Here is a 23,237-nt window from a genome sequence, read left to right as displayed (position 1 = left end):
TGACATACTTCAACATCTTTCAGTCAAAAGTGTATATAATTCTTCAAAGTAACAACATAGAGCAAATATGAAATAGTGAGCATTTTGAGTATGCTAGATTCATGTGTAAGCACCTCTACATTATGAGGAAATTATTGTATGCTTTTATTGACACAATTATAATTTGGAAAGTTTTTAGCAGAAGTAAAAGATTTATTCTAACTACTGTTTTCTCTCTAGGGATAAAAAAACAGCAACTAACAAAAATGAAAGAGCTACTAACTCACAGGCAAAGAATAAATTGATTTGGCTTTGGTGAATTCTATTATTCTTGCTAGGGTTTCATGGTTGAATTTACCTTCCATTCATCTCGGGCAGTGAACAATTTCTATTTTCTTAAGGATTTTTTCTCTTTCTATTTTAACACACAAGACTTGTTGGTATTAAAGATAACAGATGCTTGTTTTATTTTAAAAAATAGAAAAATGCCTTTGATGATTTTTAACACTAGAAAATTGTGGGTAATTGTGCTAAAAATTACTCTAAAGCAAGCAATTAATAGATTTTCCTTTTTGCACTATGTGAAATGCATTTTATTGCAGATCTTATACAAAGCTAAAGGAGAAGATGTGAAACATAAATACACCATGAGTCCTGATCTTCCTCAGTTTCTCCAGGCCAAGTGCAATGCTTACAATATAAGTGACGTAAGTAAGGTCTTTGCTGGGATGTGAAATTCGGACCTGACAATAAAATCATAGACTTTAGGAGTAGGATGGTGCCTTGACAATTTATTCAGGCCCATTTCTCACAAATCCCCTATCGGAACATATCCCATAAGGATGGTTCTTTACCTCTTCAGTTGGCCTTTTCAAGTGTAGGACAACTTTAAAAGACATAACATTCTTCTTTATGAGGGGCTCACCATCTATTCCTCTAAAACTTCTACTTAGTGTTCCTAGTTTTGCATGTAGGGGAGGTGGTTATTCTCCAGAAACATAAGAATAAATGAGATCCTTTTTAAAAAAACAACCCTAAAATTTCTAAAGCTGACCACCAGGTCTTCTCTTGACCTTCCTTTCATGAAAATGAACAACTTCATTGTCTCTAGTTGGTCCTCACATATCATGGCTTCCAGAACTTTATTTATTTTTCTCTGGATCCAGTCTTTCAATATTCCTCTCTTCAGTATGTGTCCAAACCAGATGTAGGTGAATAATTAGTGCAGAGTCCAATGATCTCATGCTACACACAGTGTGACACTTTGCCATTGTGATGTCCTAAAGCAGTATGTGCTATGGGGAATTCCTTCAACTTCTGTCTGGAAAAGAACAAAACAATCCCAGCAGTTGAGGAATCACTTAAGCTGATGAATACACAGATGCTGACATCCTGTTTGGTTTTCTGTCCAGGTCTGTTATAAACGGGATTGGCACGACTTAATAGCCAAGGGCAACAATGTGCTGGGTGATGCTATTCCCATCACTGCAGCGAAGGCATCGAGAAACATTGCCAGTGATGTGAGTACAAATTTTAGTTGAAATTTAGATGTTTGCCTTTTTAAAAAGTAATCAGGCTGGGCGTAGTGGGTCACGCCTGTAATCCCAGCACTTTGGGAGGCCGAGGCAGGCAGATCACGAGGTCAGGAGATCGAGACCATCCTGGCTAACATGGTGAAACCCCGTCTCTACCGAAAATACAAAAAATTAGCCAGATGTAGTGGCGGGCGCCTGTAGTCCCAGCTACTCGGGAGGCTGAGGCAGGAGAATGGCGTGAACCTGGGAGGCGGAGCTTGCAGTGAGCCTAGATCGTGCCACTGCACTCCAGCCTGGGCAACAGAGCGAGACTCCGTCTCAAAAAAAAAGTAATCAAATGCTTGTTTAAATTGATACCTCATTGAAAGAAATATGTTAAATTAATGGCATTTAAATTCTCGAAATATTGTTTGGAAAACCTGTCGCTTTTAGAAACACTTTTGTGGTTCTTTTCAGTTGACTCCACTTGGTAGAGCTGTCATAAATCTGACAGTGGCTTTCTCCTTTTATTCACAGCCCAAATTGCCTTCACTGACACATTTCCCTGACAGCCCACATTTATTTTCAGTGGGAACACCCTGACTGACATTACCACATTACATTCAAATGACTGCCTGCATTATAATTGTATTAAAAAATTGAAAAGATGTTATATAAAATGTATGGATTTTTATAAACCAAAGGGGGAAAAGTCCACTTTTTTAGGATATAATTTCGATTCATGTAAATTGATGCCCATTTCCTGTAACACTTCTACTCCTTTCCATCTTTGAAAAACAAAATTTTGGCCAGGTGCGGTGGCTCACACCTGTAATCCCAGCACTTTGGGAGGCCGAGGAGGATGGATCACGAGGTCAGGAGATCGAATGGTGGCGGGCACCTGTAGTCCCAGCTACTTGGGAGGCTGAGGCCCGAGAATGGCATGAACCTGGGAGGTGGAACTTGCAGTGAGCCGAGATCACACCACTGCACTCCAGCCTGGGCAACAGAGTGAGACTCCGTCTCAAAAAAAAAAAAGAAAAAGAAAAAGAAAAAATTTTAGAAAGCATGCATGCCCTGCAGAGTTCACTGTTACATGCTATCCCAGGGACTAAAATCTTGGTTTGAGAAAAGAGAAGAAAGAAACCAACCGGATGTACAGACCACATAGGTGTTAGGGGTGTAAAAACTCTACCGCTTTCCTTATCGGAATGGTACTGAAAACATCTTCCTCAAAGATCTGCACACAATGCACATCACTATGAAATACATTTCTAGTTTAAGTAGAAAGTGAAAGTCTACAGCATAACTTTATAACTTTGTTCCTTTTTTTTTTTTTTTAAGCATTTGCACAGTAATTTTTCACATGCCTAGAAATTACTTGACAATCCTTTTGCCTGTTAAACTCTTGTTTATCAATTAAGGCTTAAACTGCAGGAGCTGAAAGTCTGCAGGGTTTAAGTGGGTTTGAATTCTCTTGCATAACAATTGAGGTTCTGACCTGTTACAAGATTGCTCAGCCTATATTCCATTGCTGATTCCAGCAGTGAGAGACTTTGGACAGCAGAACTTTTTCCATTAGGTTTTTATTGATGGGAAAACCCCACAGCAGGTCCTGCCCTTACTGTGGCTCCTTAATTCATTTGCAACTGTTTCAGCAGTGAGCTTGGGAAGCAGCTGCTGATAAACGGAGTCAGTGAAGGCCCAGCTGGTACTCATATTTGTGATGTAAATAACATATTAAATTGAAACCCATGAAACCAAGAGATACTGGTCTTATATTTAGAATGTGTCATGTTCATATTAAGTGTGAAAATTCAGTTTGTTTAAAATAAAGTTTCACATGCAAATCCATCTGTAGGAGTCATAGTAAAGAAAATAAACTGATCTTGAATTTATCGTGACACTCGCTTGTAACTCCAATATATGTTTTCACTGAACCTTTTGGAGGAGGTTGTGGTTTGCATTTTTTGTGCGCTCTTGAGAAAGTCACAAAGTTCTGAGTGTCTTTATATGTGAATGTAATTGCAGCACGAATGCTATCAATGCCTAGGGCTTTGCTAACCCCATTCTGCCTCCACAGTATAAATACAAGGAAGCTTATGAGAAGGCAAAGGGAAAGCATGTGGGTTTCAGAAGCCTCCAGGATGATCCCAAGCTGGTCCACTATATGAATGTGGCAAAGATGCAGTCCGATCGTGAATACAAGAAGAACTATGAGAACACCAAAACCAGCTACCATACCCCTGGGGACATGGTTAGCATCACAGCTGCAAAGATGGCCCAGGATGTCGCTACCAATGTAAACTACAAACAGCCATTGCATCATTATACATACCTACCTGACGCCCTGAGTCTTGAGCATACAAGGAATGTCAATCAAATTCAGAGTGATGTAAGTATGTGCAACAACAGACCCAGAGATGTTTGCACTTAAAGGATGATCACTTCTCGCTTTTATTAGACTTCTTACTACAGTAAGCTATTTGAAAAATGCACTTTAGAATAAACAACCATTACTGAAAGACTGCCAAAGGCATGGTAGACAAGCTGTTTTTGCCTGCTTTCTGTGCTCATATCATAATCATTGATGTTGTCTTTAACGTATGGATGAAAGATAAAACTATATTCCACTAACTCTGCGAGCCACTTTGATTCTCAGCAAGAGGAGATGGGTATTCCTGATGGATTGGCCGCAATGGTGATAGATATAAAATGCAAAATAGAAGAATTTTCTATCCTTCCTGAATCTGGGAAAGTGCTTTTTTTTTTTTTCCCTTTATTAACTCAAGGTCACAATGTCATCCATGTAAATCTCTGTAATGAGTCATCTAAAATGAACCAGGAATACTTTGTGCTTGCAACGTGATTCATGGAGAGTTGCACGGAAAGGTGTTTAACATTCACAGCATCTCCTGCTGCAGGAGCCAGATTTCTGTTAGAATTGCCCTCTGTAAAGGGAAGAAGTGCTATACATTTATTGGCACTCGATGAAAATATTGATCCCCAGATGAGCTCAAGCATAGCCTAGGTGGACAGTATGGATATAATTTAGTTTTGAAGTCTTCAGTGGAATCAAAAGGAAAACCCAATTTATTGTCAAAAGTGACAAAATATTTTTTAGCAGCACCCGTAGTGACCTGGATTCCCCTCTGTGTTGCATAATGCACTCTAAAGCATGATCATTTCTCTCTGTTTTATTAGGCTTCATAGTATAGTAAGAGACTTGAAAAAATGCTTTAAGATAAACAATGATTATAGAAAGTACCAATTTATTGTCAAAAGTGACAAAAAAAATTTTTTTAGCAGTACCCACGAAAATACGTGACCTAGATTCCCTTCTGTGTTGTATAATGCACTCTAACAACAGAACAGCTTCTTCTTATTACCACACTCCAGATAAGCTCTGTGACAGACAGTCAGACATGAGCATGCTGAAGAGTTGCTATTCATTTCCCTTGGATAGAGTTGCAGGTCCCAGAAACATCCCTTGAATATTCTCCAGGGTATCTTCTCATATGAGCTTACCCTTTTACAGAATGTGTATAAAGACGAGTATAACAGCTTCTTCAAGGGCATCGGATGGATCCCTATTGGTTCCCTGGAGGTGGAGAAGGTCAAGAAAGCAGGCGATGCATTAAATGAGAAGAAGTATCGACAGCACCCAGATACCATCAAGTTCACAAGTTTGCCTGATTCCATGGGCATGGTGTTGGCTCAGCATAACACAAAGCAGCTAAGTGATGTGAGTGCTTTCAAAAGTATTTGCCCGTAAATAACCACACGTATCTGAGCCGCTCCTCCATCCTTCTTAATTCAATGCGTGAGGATGCATCTATGTTAGCAAATAAACTGCTTTCATAGGTATGAGAGAAAGGGCTGCCTTTTGAAGCAACTGGGATCTTGAACATGGGAAAAATAGGGAGATGAACATGCGGGACTATTCCAAATTTGCTTTGTTTTCCAAACGTAGAGAGCCTGTGCTATTCATAAGCAGATACGCATTATACATATGAAATGACATTATTACTATTATTATCTGTGGCTCTGTATGAATTGTAAAGCAAGTTATTTATTGCTCTGGGTTGCAATATTTCTACCTAGCCACAGAGGGAAGAGGCATAATGTCCTAATCCCCTCGCATAATAGCTGCATGTTCTGAGAGGCAATCTTAGAATGAGGCCTCTGGGGAGGAGATAAGCAGTTTATTTGCAGTCGTCTGGGATCTCATTCTGAGACCACGTCTATATGGACTCTTATTCTTTCTGTCAGAAGCTAATTATAATGCTCAGGGCCTCACATGACTTGTTAATTTTAGAGTTCTGTTAAAATGCCTCCACCAGAAAGAGAGGGGTAAGTAAAAAGCCAAGAAAGACTTTTTGTATTTCAGCCCCAGACTTTGGAAGGTGGGGAAATGCTTTGCTTGCCTTCGATTTGAAGATCTATGGATTTTAGCTCCTGCCCCCACATTATCACAGATGTCTAAGGGTTAATTCTATCTTAGGGGTAATAAATGGCGTCAATTCTTTTGATTTCTTTTGTACTGAGCGAGATGTCGCTTCTCGTGGTGTTTTTCCAGTTAGCTAGGCAAACTGTACACTCACCATATAAAGTCTTCCCCATCACAAAAAATGCTATCAACATCTACCTCGTTACTCAAGCTGGAAACTTGGCAGTCACCGTTAACACCTCCCTGTGTGAACTCCCACATCCAGTACCTCTGCTGAGTCAGCTTCCTAAATATCTCTCAGCCAGCCTGCTCCCAAATGCCACCAACCCTACTTCCAGCTTCTGTGTGGCTCGTGTGGACAACTGCAATAACCTGTTATCTGGACTCCCCTGCCTATGGTCTCAAACAGCCACGAGAGCCTGTCTTAAAACACGAATCAAAGCATGTCCCTCTTATGTGTAAAACCTCTTAGGAATTTCTTGAATGTGAAGTGAAATCTAAACTCATCAACTTGACAAAAGACCCCCCTCTCTGTGGACCCTTCTGCACTTTCTGTCTAATACTGCCCCACCCCCACGTCTACCCGGGCACATTTCCAGCCTCGGGTCCCGAATGCTCTTCCTCTGCCCCTCTCTCCAAGTTTGAGCGTAAATGTTACCTCTGCAGAGTGGCTTTACTGACCATCCTTGTTTCTTTGCTACAATTATTCCGTTGATAACACATCACAAATTCTAGTGATAGTTTGTAGTTTACATGTTTTATGTCTGTCCTTTGTATTGAACAATAATATCCAACAGGACAGATTTGCCTTCCTTACCTCTTTAAACACAGAACTTACCACCCTGCCTGACCAACAGTGCTGTCCAATAAATAGTGGTAGAATGCGAACATAAATGCATCTACCAGGGCCCCTCCCTCATGACAGAGTAGGTGTTTGTCTCATAAATGGAAAACACAAATGATAGCCTTCCTTTTCAAAAGAGTCTGTGCTTGATGAAATTTACATTATGTCAGCTAATGATATGTGCATGCTGTCTCCTTTGCTTTTAGTTGAACTACAAGGTGGAGGGAGAGAAACTGAAGCACAAGTACACTATTGACCCTGAATTGCCTCAGTTTATTCAAGCCAAAGTCAACGCCCTCAACATGAGTGACGTGAGTATTTGGCCTGGTGCTAATATTGCCTATGTGGGCCTCTCCTTTCTGGTTCTTTGCAACTCTTGCCCTGAGAATTGTAGGAGGCGCAACTCAGTGTGGACCCTGAGCCTCCACATTAAACCCTTAACCATACAACATGAGCCTACGGGGCCACAATAAAATTTTGCTTAATACAGACTTTTCCAAACTATGGGCTGTGACTCGTTAGTGGGTTGTAAAGTCAGTCAAGTAAGTTGTGTCCTATTAAAAAAAAAAAAAAAATAGGACCGTGAGACAGACAAGATTGGAAAACACGAGTGCCTAGTCTGCAGTACGGAAAACATTGCTTTCTACAACTTTTATTTTAATTATTTATTAAAACATCCAAAACAGTTTAGTTTTCTTCACAAACTCTTTTTTTGTATGTAACTAACCTCTCTCTTGAGTAGTCTAGACATCTAATTGGTGGTAATGTTTAAATCCACTATTATGAATTGTTTTTTTTTTTTTTTTTTTTAAAGATATAAATCCTAATTTAAAAACATAATAAAACCTGGATAAATTGTTAATTTCTTAAAAGATGGCTTAGTCATTCTTTCCAATGTTTTTAGGCTCTGTTTCATATCCAACTATACATTCCTGTGCTTTTGGTTCATTTAAAGTGCATAATGCACTCTAAAGCGTGATCATTTCTAGTTTATTAGGCTTCATAATACAGTAAGAGACTTGAGAAAAATGCTTTAAGATAAACAACTATTATAGAAAGTATCAATTGAATGTCAAAAGTGACAAAATTTTTTTGTTGTAAAAAATTTTTACAAGTAATATTTAAGCATTTTCTAAGTAATATTTAAGCATTAAGATCAATTAAAGCTGAGTTGTACTACATCTGGATTTTTAGTTTTAGTATTCATATCTTTCTATAAGCTTGAAATGCTTCATTACAAGAAACTTTTTTCCAAAAGTATTTTATATTATAGAAAAGTTGGAAAATATAGAAAATTATGAAAAATAAATGAAAATCTTCTGTTATCCAACAGTCAAAGCATTACCTTTCTGTTGCTTTGTTATACAAGCATATCCGTTTTTTGATCAGTTGAGATTATACCGTGTATACAGTTTACTGATCCTTTTAAATCAAATCAAATGTATACATAAAAGACAAACTAATAGTCCTAACTTCATAGATTGTCTTAATAGAAAGGGATCTATTATGACATGTTTTATAAGAAACATTTTGGCATTCTGTTTCATTCCTCTTTTAATGATGTCAAATAATAAAATAACCTCTACTTTTTTGAAGGCTCATTATAAAGCAGATTGGAAGAAAACCATTGCCAAGGGCTATGATTTGAGACCAGATGCCATCCCAATTGTTGCTGCAAAAAGTTCAAGGAATATTGCTAGTGATGTAAGTCTAATTTAAAAGTAGGAAACTTCCTGTCTGTTTAAAAGACTTCAGGAGTTCAAGACCAGCCTGGGCAACATAGCAAGACCCTGTCTCTACAGAAATAAAAAAAAAATTAGCCAGGTGTGGTGGTGTGTACCTGTAGTCCCAGCTATTTCAGAGGCTGAGATGGGAGGATCGCTTGAACCCAGGAGTTTGAGGCTGCGGTGAGCTGTGACTGCACCGCTGCACTCCAGCCTGGGTGACAGAGTGAGATCCCATCTCTAAAAAAGAAAAAAAAAAAATCTGTGTGTGATGTATAAGACTGTATCAACTACATAAAGAAGCAAGTAAAGAAATTATAATATAAAAATACTTCCTAAAATCCTAATTGCCAATTACATTGTTTATATTGCCTCACTTAAAATATTTTTCACATATTTAAAAGCTTAATAAAGTTGTTACAAAGAAGAAAATTCTTTTTTAAACACTGTGAAGTATTTGAAACTTTCATTAGTATCATTGTTATGAACTTAAAAGCCACTTTTTATTTGGATTTTGTCTTGAAAAAAGTCATGATATACTAAAATATCACTAAATTAGAAAAGTCTCCAAGTATTTTAAAAGAATTCAGTGTTTTAATTTTATAATTTTCATGAAGGAAAAAACCCCATAGAAATAGAAACATGGAAAAACAGAAAAAATATTTTGCTAATTCTTTCTGGTCTTTCGTATTTCTATTTCCATGGATTACATAACAGGATTTTAGTTAATTAGTTTTAGTTAATTACATAACAAGATTTTAGTTAATTTTTTTTTTTTTACAAATTAAGTTATATTCGTATATGAATTGACATAAGGCCTTGATAGAGTAAAAATGCATTAATTTCAAGATTAATACACTAATTTGTATTAGGGCTGAAATTTACTCATAATTATGCAAATACTTTTTAAGATAATACAAATTAATACTGGAAATATAATAAAAAGAATACATTGACCAGACATGGTGGCTCACATGTCTAATGCCAGCACTTTGGGAGGCTGAGGAGGGAGGACCCCAGAGGCTACGGTGAGTCATCATTGCACTTTTGCACTCTGGCCTGGGGGACAGAGCAAGACCCTGTCTCAAAAAAGAAAAAAAAAAAAAAGTGTACATCAAATGCTTAATAAGCAAACTTCCCAGGAACATTTGAGTTTTTGAGTTATTCAAGTAATCTACTTATGAAGAGTATAAATATAAACTATTCCATTATTCCATTCTTAATGATCTCCAGGGCACGTCTCAAGATGAGCCATTAAAAATATTTTGCTAATTGTTTATTTTAAAATACAAAAAAAAAAAACAAACTTCGATGTTACCTAGATTCAGACTGAAGTTGGCTTTTGCTTTATTTGTTGTATAAATTCAGTTTGTATCAGACTTCTATGCTATCCAACTTCTGTCTGCCCTTTGTTTTCAAATAGTGCAAATATAAGGAGGCCTACGAGAAAGCCAAAGGCAAGCAAGTTGGATTTCGCAGTCTTCAGGATGATCCTAAACTGGTTCACTACATGAATGTGGCCAAAATGCAGTCTGATCGTGAGTACAAAAAGGGCTATGAAGCCAGCAAGACCAAGTACCACACACCTCTGGATATGGTCAGTGTGACAGCTGCAAAGAAATCTCAGGAGGTTGCCACCAACGCCAACTACAGACAGCCATACCACCATTACACTCTCCTGCCCGATGCCTTGAATGTGGAGCACTCCAGGAATGCCATGCAGATTCAGAGTGATGTATGTACTAGTTACCAAGTTGTTATCCATTTCTAATGGGTGGGAGGGAAAAATAGGCACCACTTACTCCATCCCACACCTGGCTGCACTCACTGTAATTAAGGATTCCCTCCAGAACTTGGAGTTTTAGGATTTCACTCATTTAAACTATAGGTAGCTTTGTTGTTAATTTTATATATATGCATATATTTAAAATGTTGGTGTTAGAGCCAAACATACGATATTGTCTATGAAAAATTAGGAGGCTCAAATAAGTGTGTTATATAATTTTCCTTCCAGTGCAAAATTCTGTTAATTTTTCATTTCTTTTTCTGAAGAAAGTTAACTTTTTAAAGGAATTGCTGGGTCAGGATTTCCTGTTCAAAACCACTATGAATGCAATTACTTTTATAATTAATTTCTTCTGAAAGACTGCAGGGAGTAAAAAGCAGATTATTCTCCCCCTCCCAGCTTCCCTTTTACTTTTTGATTGTAAGTAAATCATGTAGCCAAAGAAACCCAAGCCCTGACTATTTCTGAAATGATTGTTTTTTTCATTGTAAAGAATCTGTACAAATCTGACTTCACCAATTGGATGAAAGGGATCGGCTGGGTCCCCATAGAGTCCCTAGAGGTGGAGAAGGCAAAGAAAGCAGGAGAGATTCTGAGTGAGAAGAAGTATCGCCAGCACCCCGAGAAGCTGAAATTCACATACGCCATGGACACAATGGAACAGGCACTTAACAAGAGTAACAAACTGAACATGGACAAGGTAAGGACTCACCTGCCACCCTTGCCCAGGGAACCCTCATGGTATTCACGCCGTTGAGCCTGGCACTGCCCCCATCATCTCCTTCAGTGTTTCTATCTTTCTGATCGTCTTGATGGCGTTGGTGGGAGGGGACTCTATTGCTTGCATCATGTTTAGCGCATTCTCTTTCATAGTGACTCCCTCAGGTCATCGCTCAACAGCGTGTTCGAAATGTGACAGAACCACAAAACTCCACATGGTTGTGCGGTGGGGGCAAGATGGTATTTGGTGCTTTGGTGGTAGAGGATTGCCTTATTCAACAATTTTTTTTCTCATTGTGTATTTAGTTTACTTGGCCCATCTTTTTGTTATTTCATCCATTTTCTAATATCAACAGTTAACCTCTTCTACCATGTAGATGCAAATCTCTTCCTGTTGGTAGCATTGGGTCAAACTTGTCCTGCTGTAAAATCATGCACCTGACTTTCTCGTTGCAGAGGCTCTATACTGAAAAATGGAACAAGGACAAGACCACCATTCATGTCATGCCTGACACACCAGATATTTTACTCTCCAGAGTAAATCAGATCACCATGAGTGATGTAAGTAGATTAACAACAGCAAAAGCTAGGAAGAAGGTTAAAGGGAACTGATACTTACGTCTGCCTTTTTTACATGCCAACCACTTTGTAGTCAGGACGTTTATTCTAACCCCAATAACAAGATGCTGTTGTTTTTCTATTTTATTGTTTAGAAACTGTACAAAGCTGGCTGGGAAGAAGAAAAGAAGAAAGGATATGACCTGAGACCTGATGCCATTGCAATAAAGGCTGCAAGAGCCTCTAGAGACATTGCCAGTGATGTAAGCACTTCCACTGGGCCTTTTTGGGGCTGGGCAAGTAAGAACAAATGTGCCAAGCTTGTGTATATGTAGGAGCTGTGGTCAGCTCCATTCAGGGTTGGTGGGAATGCCATCCCATGTGACACACAAGACACCTCCCTTCACCTCATCCAAGTACTCTCTAATCATCTGTTCATTATTTAATATAAGTAGTGACTGAGTCTTGTTAAAATAAGTAGCCTTTAGAGTCTATTCAAATCACGTGCAATTCTAAGCAAATGTAAAGATGCAATCTACATATTTTACCAGGAGGTCCATGGCCGGGCCCTCTCTTTAAAGATGCACCATGAGAAATCATGCCTGCAGCCTTTTCTATCACTCAGACAGCTGAGTGGGGAAATCTGCTTTCTAAATCTCTCTAAACCAATTTATTTACACATCTCTTCAATTAACTCGGAGATTATTTTCTTTCCATGGATTCAAGTCTGGGAAAAACAAAATCGAAGTAAAAAGAGTTTGCTCCCTGCCTTTCATGAGTGCCTCCCTTCTAATTTTAGAGTAGCTCTAAAACCCTTCATCTAAGACAAAGCTAATGTCACCTAGCGAATGGTACTTTGTTCTCTTTCTTTTACCATTTTCATCACCATCATGTCTTCTCTGTCCACAGTACAAATACAAGCAAGCCTATGAACAAGCCAAAGGGAAACACATTGGCTTCCGGAGCCTGGAAGATGACCCCAAGCTGGTGCACTTCATGCAGGTGGCCAAGATGCAGTCAGACCGAGAGTACAAGAAGGGATATGAGAAATCCAAGACCTCCTTCCATACCCCAGTGGACATGCTCAGTGTGGTGGCTGCCAAGAAGTCTCAGGAAGTGGCCACCAACGCCAACTACAGGAACTTGATCCATACCTACAACATGCTTCCTGATGCCATGAGCTTTGAATTGGCCAAAACTAGGATGCAGATTCAGAGTGATGTATGTGAAAGCCACATTTGCAGAGCGCTTACTCTGGATAATAAGTAACCATGAATGACCATAAATCATGACATTTTGAAAATCCTGAAAGAAATTCATCTGCAGTTTCCCAACATAGTGTTTCATTTGCTACCTTAGATTGAATTCATGTCTTTTAACAAAAGGAGATCAATTCTAAAAACTAAAGTCTTGTTTTCTACTATTGTTGCTGTGAGCATTGTTGGATGCTGAATTCCACAACAGCAAATGGAACTTCATTTCAGAAAGAGTGTATTGAAAGAAATATATCTAGCAAAGATGGTCAAAAGCATAATAGGCTTTTAATAGATGAATGAAAGGAAAAGTAAGAAATCAGATAACCTGATAGCTCCAGCCCCTCCCTCCCAACCGGGTTTCATTCTACCACTTTAACTTTGCAATTGCCTACCTTACTAATGAAACTTTTTGAGAAGGTGATGACTGATACAGCTTTTGGACTAAACGTAATAAAGACTGAGAAGGAATAGAGCCAAGAATTTAGCCAAAGAGGCCATTTGATGGTTGAGAGGTGAATTAAGTTACAAACCCAAAGCAGACCAAAGCAAGCCTACCAAAGCAAGCCTACATTTATCTTTGGGAATGTGAGGACTGAGCCATTAATTGCCAGGGAGGTAATAAGTGCCTGAATGAAAGCAACCATGGTACAGTTGTAGAGAGAAATGTCAAAGCCGAGGAGCAAAAAATGAAATTTACACAAAGCACCAGGAAGGTTTCTGGCATACCTGAGGGAATTGTAACGGTGGTGGGTGAATCAAAGACAGTGAAAGAGAAAAATGGGGTTTCCATAGTCATCTATTAACCAAGGGGCCTCGGGAGTTTTTGTAAGAAAGGTCAGCATAGTTGCTTTTCTCAAGGAGATAACAGTCACCTGGCAGATGAATCTATGTGGTATTTCTTAGTACTTTTTCTTTATGAAGGCATTGAGAAAAACAAATCACAAAGACATTTCTGCTTAGTTTTTAATTTATCATGCAAGGAAATACAAAAAGGATAACATTTTAGGGAAGAAATGGTTGAAGTTCATCATGCTATTGGTTAAATACCAATATTCTAGCAAATATTGAAGTGGAAAAGTTACAAATGAAGTGGAAGTTACAGAATATTAAACACACACTTGGAATTCTTGGGAAGTTTCCGTTTCTTCTCATAATTTATTTTCCTCTTTTGCAGAATCAGTACAAGGCTGACTATGCTGACTTCATGAAGGGCATTGGATGGCTCCCTCTGGGCTCCCTGGAAGCGGAGAAAAACAAGAAAGCCATGGAGATTATTAGTGAAAAGAAGTACCGCCAGCACCCAGACACTTTGAAGTATTCCACATTGATGGACTCGATGAACATGGTTTTGGCCCAGAATAATGCAAAAATTATGAACGAAGTAAGTCTTTTAATAATGCAGTGTCTCATATGCATCAGAGAGAATCCAGGTATAACTTACATGTAATCCACAGGCTTTGCTGATACAGTTATAGGGCATCACACTTGAGGTTATTTTACCTAGAAAAAGAGTCTTGTGGTTAAAAAAAAAAAAAAAAAGATAGGAATTATTTCTAACTAGTAGTCTCAAATCTTCAATGAACCATCCTATCTTATTGACATAACCAAATAAATAGGGACTTTTTCTTTTATTGCACCTCTTGAAAATGAGTCCTGTTTGTCTAAGGTGAGGTTTAATAGACATTCATGACACTGAATCAGCCGATTTCCTGACGGCAGCTGGTGTTGCAAACCACCCCCCAAAGTCCAGTTTCCTTTCTGTTTTGATGGGATCAAAGAAAATTCCAAGATTATATGGCTATAGCAGCATTTCAAACCAGAATGTTCTCTGGGCAATCTTGAGGGCAATTGTTCTACATCAGTGTTCCCTTGGGTCATGAATTATTCCAGCTTTTAGAAAAGCCTTTCTCCATTTTTACATTGATTTGCAATAAGAGATCAAAACCAACAAGTACAATCAACTTTGAACATCTGTTTTTGAAGTTAAAAATAATCAAATAACTGCAGCAGCACTGGTGGATCAAAATGAGAAATGCCTTTGATTAACATAACAGAGAAAAAGATGATTTGGATCTAAACATGAAACAGTTGCAGAAAATAATGGCCCTAGTTGTGCTAGAAAGATAGAACTGGATTCTGCTAAGCCACAGAGTAAACCGCCTGGAGTCTTCAGAGAAGTGAATGATTTATAAAGATCAATCTCCTTGAAAGGGACCTGCCTCAAAGACAAGGCACAAATTTCTGTGCCTCTTTTAAGATTTAGAATCTAAACTATGAGGATATCTGTTTTTTTCAGTGTTAGTGATGAACATGTCAGGATAATGATGCCAAGAGGAGAATCATAGAACTAACATGCACCGGCACTGAGAGGTATCTTGATGATCATCAAGTTGAATCCTCCCACTGCAGAATTGAGAAAAGAACAGCCCAGAGAAGCAAAGCACCTCCCATAAGGGTACACAGCAGGTCAACAGCGGGGTCTGGACTAGGACAGGGATTCTGATAACTAGGCACTGCTCTTTCCACTAACATTTCACTGCCCAATACTATTACTACTAGCCACATGTGTTGATTTATGTTTGTATAAATCATATTAATAATTCAGTTTCTCATTCACATTAGCTGCATTTCAAGTACTCAATCGTGTTCTACCATATTGGATTATGCAGAACATTTCCATCATTGCAGAAAGTTCTATTGTATAGTGCTGGTCTAAAACAAGGTTCAGAAAAATGACTGTTTTTGTAAATAAAGTTTTATAGTTACACAACCACAGCTGTTTGTCGGCATGTGGTCTCCGGCTGCTTTTGGACTACAGCAGCAGAGTTGAGTAGCTAATGACAGCAGTTTTGTAGCCCACAAGGCCTGAAATTTAAAGAATTTCTGTCTATACAGAAAAAGTTTGCCAACCTCTAGTCCAGAAGAAGGTTATCCTTATTTTAATTAATACGGACTAAAACAAAGAGATAGCATTTTTCATCTATTGCATTTGCAAAAATTAAGAAGCTGTGTTACACACAATATCTGTAAGGGAGTTTGCGTTAAAGCAAACTTTTAATGGGCCATTTGTTAAAATTTAAAATTCAGGTATCATTACCCTGTAGAAATCTTTATACATGTGTGCAAAGATATACATACATACATACACACAAGAATATGTTTGCAGTTTAGGGTTTCTGAAAGGAGATGCTGAGATGAAAATTGGAGTGCAGAGTATTTTTTAGGGATCCTAGTCCTTGGGAGGAAGGACTAGACGGGAGGAGAAGTTGAACAGTGATGCTGGCATGACAAAGGCTTGGCCAGTCCCACAGAGGGCTCTCAAGTGTCTCTGTAGTAGAGACCTGCATTGAGCTGAAATGGCTAGATCTTTGTACACCCACTTCGATGAGCTGTTGAGTGTGGTTATCTGGGAAGTGCATGCTCTTGAGTGAGATAGCTGATGACTAGAAACTGTTTGTCAAAAGTTGGGGAATCAGGTCCTTCCTTGAATGGGTATATTGGTGGCACATCTCCATGTCCACCACAAGGATCATGACATTGCTTGTAGTAGAAAAAGGCTAGAGGCCGTAAGTTAAATATTCATCAACAGAGAACTGGTTAACTTAATTAGAATATACCTCCTAATGAAATACTATGTGGCTCTACAAATGAATGAAATAAATTATTTTAAGAAGTTGTTCAAAGATGTCTATATTATTAAGTTAAAAATCAAGATGTAGAACATGACTTCATGCATATTTTAAAAGGACTATATGTGTGTTTAAATGTACACAGAAAATTTTAGGAGGCAAATGCTACCTCCATGCTGTAAGGTAAGAGGAAAAAGCATTTTTACTTTCTGTCTTATTTCCTCCCTGCTGTATTGTTTGAATAAGCAACTTTTCCATTAAATTTTTTTTGGGCCAGGTGCAGTGGCTCATGCCTGTAATACTAGCACTTTGGGAGGTGACGGCAGGTGGATTGCTTGAGCTCAGGAATTTGAAACCAGCCTGGGAAACATGGCAAAAACCCATCTCTACGAAAAATACAAAAATTAGCCAGGTGTGGTAGTGCCTGCCTGTAGTCCCAGCTACTCAGAGGCTGAGGTGGGAGGATGGATTGTTTGAGCCTAGGAGGTAGAGGATGCAGTAAGCCATAATTGTACTACTGCACTCCAGCCTGGGTGACAGCATGAGACTCTGTCTCAAAAATAATGAATAAATTAATTTAAACCTAGTTAATAAAAACACATGAAATATTGATATATATGTGTACAATGATATGTATGTACTAAGTAAGCTTCTTTTAAGATTTTAAACACTAATTTACACTGTTTTTCCTAGCATCTCTACAAACAAGCATGGGAGGCTGATAAAACCAAAGTCCACATCATGCCTGATATCCCCCAGATTATTTTGGCAAAGGCAAATGCAATTAATATGAGTGATGTAAGTATAGTTCCTCCTGTTGTCATCTTCCTCTCCAGCAGATTTGAGCCAGTAAGAACAAATTAATTAATCTCTCTCTCAGTTATGAGAATGAATGTTTTAAAAATAATGGTGGAAATCCACACATGAGGCTCTTTCTCTTTCTAATTTTGCTTTGCAGAGTTGGAGTAGGCCTGTCGATGGGGTTGGGCCAAGCAGTTAAGAATTTGAAGGGTGACTGGATTTTGTTCTAGGGGGGCACTCCTTATTAAATTGAGAGATTTGGTAGAAAGAAACAGGCTTGGGGGCCAGGAGAAGAGAAAAAGGAAATGAGAGTTCTGGAATTTCGTTCTTAGCCTTTCTATCAAACCTTTGAGATGGTTCTGAGGAAGGGGTTAAATGGAAAGGGAAGAAAAACATTTTGAAGAATTTGGGGCAAACCCCATAACAAGGAATGTGCAACACTTATTAGAAAATGTATCGATGTTTTATTTCATTTCCTTTTTCGTCTAATCATAGTTGCTAGGAAATCTTCTAATCCTACCTATTTTTTTTGTTTCTTTGTTTGAATTCCACAGAGATTTGGAATAGCTGAGTTTTTCTTTAATTGTAGATTCCACATTATTATACAAATAAAAGTGCTGATTATAAAACAGTGACTTTTCTTTTGATGTCAGAATAGGGCTGTTTTGTAGTCTTCCTTTAACTCTTACTTGCATCAATAAGAATCTCCAGGACTATTACAATCTAATAGAGACCAGTAACTTTTACTTTTTTCTGGTAGTTTCCTGAAAACATGTTTAAGTTTGTTATAGATTGTTTTTCAAACACAGTTATGTTACTTGTAAGAACATTCAGCCACTAAAACACCAATGAAGCATTCTACTTAAAAACAAAAAAAAAGACACCACAGTGGTAGTTTACTCTTCTAAAAGAAATCCAGGCTTTCATATTCAGAAGAAAACTCTTCCCTTTGCCTCTCTTTACAGAAACTCTACAAACTTTCCTTGGAAGAGTCTAAAAAGAAAGGCTATGATCTCAGACCGGATGCAATTCCTATCAAAGCTGCTAAGGCTTCCAGAGATATTGCAAGTGATGTAAGTCCGAAGGAAAGCAGTCACCTGGCTGGGGGTTTCTAGGGAACCGAAATAATAAGGTTGAGTTCTGGAAACACTGAGTGGACACAATATGAAAAACAGTAGGTCTCACTCTCTGTGAATGCTTCTTAACCTTGCTTTTGTGTGTGCTCTGATATTTCTGAAAAAACACCAAGCTAACCACATGGTGACCCTCATAGATGTCAGCTCCCTGACTCATGAGATCTAGATACACTTACTTTGAATCTGTCACCAACGCTATGGCTTGTAGAAATTCAAAGCCCTTCACTAAGCTTTCTTGGTGAAAGTCTCGTGTTGTTCTTGCCTCCTGCTTCTTCAGAGCTGATTTTTCTCCCAGGATGTCTCATGGATGCAAGAGTGCTGATCATCTGGGCTCATGATGGTTGATGAGTAAATAATCAGCAATTGTTGCAAACCAGTTGTTAAACCATCGGTGGCTTCATGTCAGCTATGATGGGCATACTTACACCACAGAAATTGGCAAACACTACCAAGTGAGGCTTTCCCCGCACTGCGCGGCAAAAAGCAGGTGTACCAACACATCACTGTCATAACATGCCACCTATATGAAACTCAGTTCTTTCATTTGGTTGTTTCCACAAGAAATCCACTCACAGGGAGCATTTAATGACGTGGAGGTCCTGGGAGGAGCACATTTCAAAACACTCTTTCCTTGGTCACCCATGAGTTTTACTTTCTTTCCTCTTCATCTCTATTCTTCATCTTCCCTACCTATCCAGCCCATTCCACTCTCTCTTATTATCCCGAGAACTCCAAATTCTTCTCCCCTCTATTACGCTGGAGTAATTTGGTTCTACTAGCTTCTACCCCCAACTTGCACATGCAATCCCACAAGGAGATAGGCAGAAAAAGAAGCTCTCCATGGATCAAGATCTCCCCTCTATAGAAGAAAGTTGAGATGATAAATAGGACAATTTCTTCCCCCATTATAGCAGTTTAGAGAGTCTTAAAGGAAAAGGAGCTCCACAAATATAAAGCTATTCTAAAATTACACTCTGTGTCTCATAATTGAACATTTTCTCATCAGTAAATGACTGACAGGATAATTTCTCAGGGCAGCAATAAGAGAAATGTTCTTTTCTTTTCTTTTCATTTTCTGTGTTCTTTTTACCTCCTAAAGTCCTCTTTAGCACTAACAGCAAAGTACATGCATAAGTCAGTGTAATGCATCATCACAAGATCTGGGTTCTAATCCTCAGTGGCCTCAACAAGTTGCTCAGCTCTCTGGGTCTCAACTTATTCATCTATAAAATGAGGGCCGTAATAAGGACTTTGCTATCTACCTCACAAGGGAGAGTTGTATTCAGTTACATCAATAAATATGAAAAATGCGTTCATGAACTATAGAGCTCTATACAAATATAATTTTTAATTATATTTTATAATTATACAAAAATAGCATATTGACACTAGACCGATTTTTAGTCAAAGGAATTGCTCTGTGTAAAAACTCATATTTTCTTCACAGTATAAATACAAGCACGATTATGAAAAAGGGAAGGGGAAAATGGTTGGTTTCCGCAGTCTCGAGGATGATCCCAAATTAGTCCATTCCATGCAAGTGGCTAAGATGCAATCTGATCGGGAGTACAAGAAAAACTATGAGAACACAAAGACCAGCTACCACACCCCTGCTGACATGCTCAGTGTCACGGCTGCCAAGGATGCCCAAGCCAACATCACCAATACTAACTACAAGCACCTGATTCACAAGTACATCCTCCTTCCAGATGCAATGAACATTGAACTGACCAGGAATATGAATCGCATACAGAGTGATGTAAGGCTTTCTTCTACTTGGGTGATGGTTGGAATCTCATGGGAAGGGAGATTACAGTCTGTTTACATGCCATGCTTTTGTGTCTAAATGGATAAGATAAAGTAGAATTTGCTTATCTTCTTTATAGAATGAATATAAGCAAGATTACAATGAATGGTACAAAGGGCTTGGCTGGAGTCCAGCAGGTTCTCTGGAAGTGGAGAAGGCCAAGAAAGCAACTGAATATGCCAGTGATCAGAAATACCGCCAGCACCCGAGCAACTTCCAGTTTAAGAAGCTGACTGATTCCATGGACATGGTGCTTGCCAAGCAGAATGCGCATACCATGAACAAGGTACACAGAACAGTGGCCGTCCACACAGCTTCCACATGAGGAAAGGCTAGCAGGCTCTGGTTCTTGTTTGGAGAAATCTAATTCAGGTCCATCATTCCTAGGCAGTGGCAAACCGTTCCAGATCATTCCCCTACACCATCTTCTTCTGTCCACCTCTTACATTTTTTTCTTCTCTTGACCTTCTAGTTGGGTTAGAAATTATTTATATTTTTAATTATTATATCTTCAATACTTTCCATTGTAGAGAACAGAAAATACTTAAAAGATTATTTTTTAAAATCTGAGTTTGTTTTTAGAGTCTTTTCTGAATTATATGCTACTTAGTTATTACTTTACTATGTCAAATTGAGTGCATTCAAGTACTAATATATAAATACATATTTTTCTTCCCTGCTTGTCCCAGTTATTCCAATTTCATGTCTTTTTTTCCCACTTCCTAGTATTTATACACCGTTGATTGGAATAAAGATAAGACCAATGTTCACGTGATGCCTGATACACCAGATATTTTACAAGCCAAGCAGAATCAAACACTGTATAGTCAGGTAAAGTTACATAAAAACTACTTGTAAGGGTTTTGTATTGAAACTTATGAACTTATAAAATAATGTAATAGTAAATACTGATATAAATGTTGAAGCAATGGAAGTTTGGAAATGACACACTGATTAGCCCAGGATGTTGCAAAATAGAGTGGTTAAGAGCAAAGGCTTCAGCCACAACTGTATACTTCATGGAGCAGGTTCTGTGTCTGTTTATCTCTGTGTTCATTGTGCTTGATACCAAGCAGGAAATCAATAGACAATTGTTGAAAAAAATTGCATCAAACAGCCGGGTGCGATGACATGCACCTGTAGTCCTAGCTACTCAGAAAGGTGAGGCAGGAGGATCCCTTGAACCCAGAAGTTTGAATCCAGTTTGGACAACATTGGGATACCCTATCTCTAATAAATAAACACATAAATAAGGTAAAAATTGCATCAAACAGACTTGGTATGAGTTTGGCTTTGCCATTTTTGAGATGTATGATACTGGGTAACTCAATTACCTGTCTAAATCTCACTTTCCTCATCCCTAAAGTTGGGACCATAAACGTACCTATGACATTGGATTGCCATGAGGACTAAATGGGAAATTCTGTGTAAGATCCTCAACACAGTGCCTGGCCCATGGAAAGTACTGGATAACTATGAGCTATTTTTGTTATTACCCAGTTCTAACACACATACATCCATTCAATCAGTAAAGTCAACTCAGAAAGATTGCAACTAAATTATTGCAATTTATAAAAAGTATTTCATTTATTGCTTTTATCACTTAGCTAATTACAATGTTGTGACCTGTTTTTATTAGCAATTATCTTAATATCTATCTTCAAAATAGTAAGCCAAGGTGGTATTTAACAGCAGTGAGAAAAGTACCTGATATGCCTGATATGACCATATTGTTTCTGAACAGCAGAGGCTGTGATAAAATATACCACCAGGATTCTCACAGCCAAAAAAGATTAAAGCCAGGTCATATGATGCTGAGCCAGTGCTTTTTCTACTCCTTTAAACAACTTGTTTTATTTTTATCCATATCTTTAAAGATAGGGTAGATGATGTTCGATCTGATATTCACTCTGTAGGTAAACTTTTCCCTAATAATCTGCTGAGATTCTTTATATAGGCAGAATAATGCTGAAGAATATCTTTAATTTTCAGAAACTCTATAAACTTGGATGGGAAGAATCTTTGAAGAAAGGCTATGATCTCCCAGTTGATGCGATTTCTGTACAGCTAGCTAAAGCTTCAAGAGACATTGCTAGTGATGTGAGTACTAGTTTGAGTTCTAGAAGGATATATTTTTATCTGAATCAGGTAACTTAATGTCAGTAACTATTTTTATAGATAGGCTTTACCTTTCAAAATATAATGCTTCCTTCATTTTCTTCTACCCTCTTCATTTATCCAGAGTTCACTCTTCTTTTTCACTGTTTGTATGTCCAAAGGGGCTTCCTGAATAGAGGTCGGGCCTGAAGACCTCTAAGATCCATTAGAGTAAGATGCTCTACTTGGGGAAATTACAAAGGACCCAAGATTGCAAGTTTTCCCTACTTTCCTGAAAATATAATAATTTTCCTGTTTTCCACTTGTCTATTTTAGATAAATTCAAAGTGCCAGATAATAAATCAACCTCAACAAACTGATGCTGATAGATTTTATATGCACATCTTTTAAAATAGGCTGTCAGTTATTTCAGTTTAACCCATTTTGCACTTACATAATTGTAATAAATTACCTTGGGACTTAAAAAATCCAAGAAGGTCCAGAAATTTAGGTTTAAGTTCCTAAGGGCTTACTTAATTCTTCTTTCTGCTGAAAATCTGGTCTAAAGTTCATAGACTCACTCTCCCAAAGGTAGATTCTAGTTATGATTAGAAACGGTAGCAAATCTGGTGAAAAACTAGGTATTGTCTCTATTGGTTAATTTTTTACAAGTATTTTACTTAGATATTCTGCATATTGCTAGCATATCATTTTGTTAATCCCAAAACTTAACCACAAAAATTCAGAAGGTCTTGGTTATAGTAAATAAATTACCAGGATTTCATAGGGAAGCAGGACCTCTTAATTAAAATCTTTAAAAGAAAACAGGGATTTGGTTAATATGCAGGTTGAAGTACAGAGTGGAGGAAAAGAGTGCCTAAAAATGGAATCTGACAATAAATTCTAAGAACATAAGGGAAGATTTTATTTAATTCA

The 23,237-nt window shown here is 38.1% G+C and overlaps 1 protein-coding gene across 50 annotated transcripts in view; it reads left to right on the top strand.

Annotated features, from left to right (window-relative positions):
• The window catches only part of NEB (nebulin), a 225,713-nt gene that overhangs the window by 54,916 nt on the left and 147,560 nt on the right, over positions 1-23,237 (top strand). For all 50 annotated transcript variants that reach the window (XM_005573144.5, XM_045367036.3, XM_065525475.2 and 47 more), the window contains exons 35-52: positions 582-686; positions 1,392-1,499; positions 3,577-3,888; positions 5,032-5,238; positions 6,994-7,098; positions 8,384-8,491; positions 9,935-10,246; positions 10,791-10,997; positions 11,474-11,578; positions 11,731-11,838; positions 12,485-12,796; positions 14,006-14,212; positions 17,154-17,258; positions 18,227-18,334; positions 19,845-20,156; positions 20,284-20,490; positions 20,931-21,035; positions 22,197-22,304. In XM_005573144.5, coding sequence (XP_005573201.3) covers positions 582-686; positions 1,392-1,499; positions 3,577-3,888; positions 5,032-5,238; positions 6,994-7,098; positions 8,384-8,491; positions 9,935-10,246; positions 10,791-10,997; positions 11,474-11,578; positions 11,731-11,838; positions 12,485-12,796; positions 14,006-14,212; positions 17,154-17,258; positions 18,227-18,334; positions 19,845-20,156; positions 20,284-20,490; positions 20,931-21,035; positions 22,197-22,304 — 3,141 coding nt within the window. The remainder of the gene's footprint in view (positions 1-581; positions 687-1,391; positions 1,500-3,576; positions 3,889-5,031; positions 5,239-6,993; positions 7,099-8,383; positions 8,492-9,934; positions 10,247-10,790; positions 10,998-11,473; positions 11,579-11,730; positions 11,839-12,484; positions 12,797-14,005; positions 14,213-17,153; positions 17,259-18,226; positions 18,335-19,844; positions 20,157-20,283; positions 20,491-20,930; positions 21,036-22,196; positions 22,305-23,237) is intronic.

The sequence above is a fragment of the Macaca fascicularis genome, chromosome 12 (genome assembly GCF_037993035.2).
Source record: "Macaca fascicularis isolate 582-1 chromosome 12, T2T-MFA8v1.1".
NCBI classification, from domain to species: Eukaryota; Metazoa; Chordata; class Mammalia; order Primates; family Cercopithecidae; genus Macaca; species Macaca fascicularis.
The sequence above is the reverse complement of the archived record's forward strand: the minus strand, read 5'-3'. Positions and strand labels throughout refer to the sequence as shown.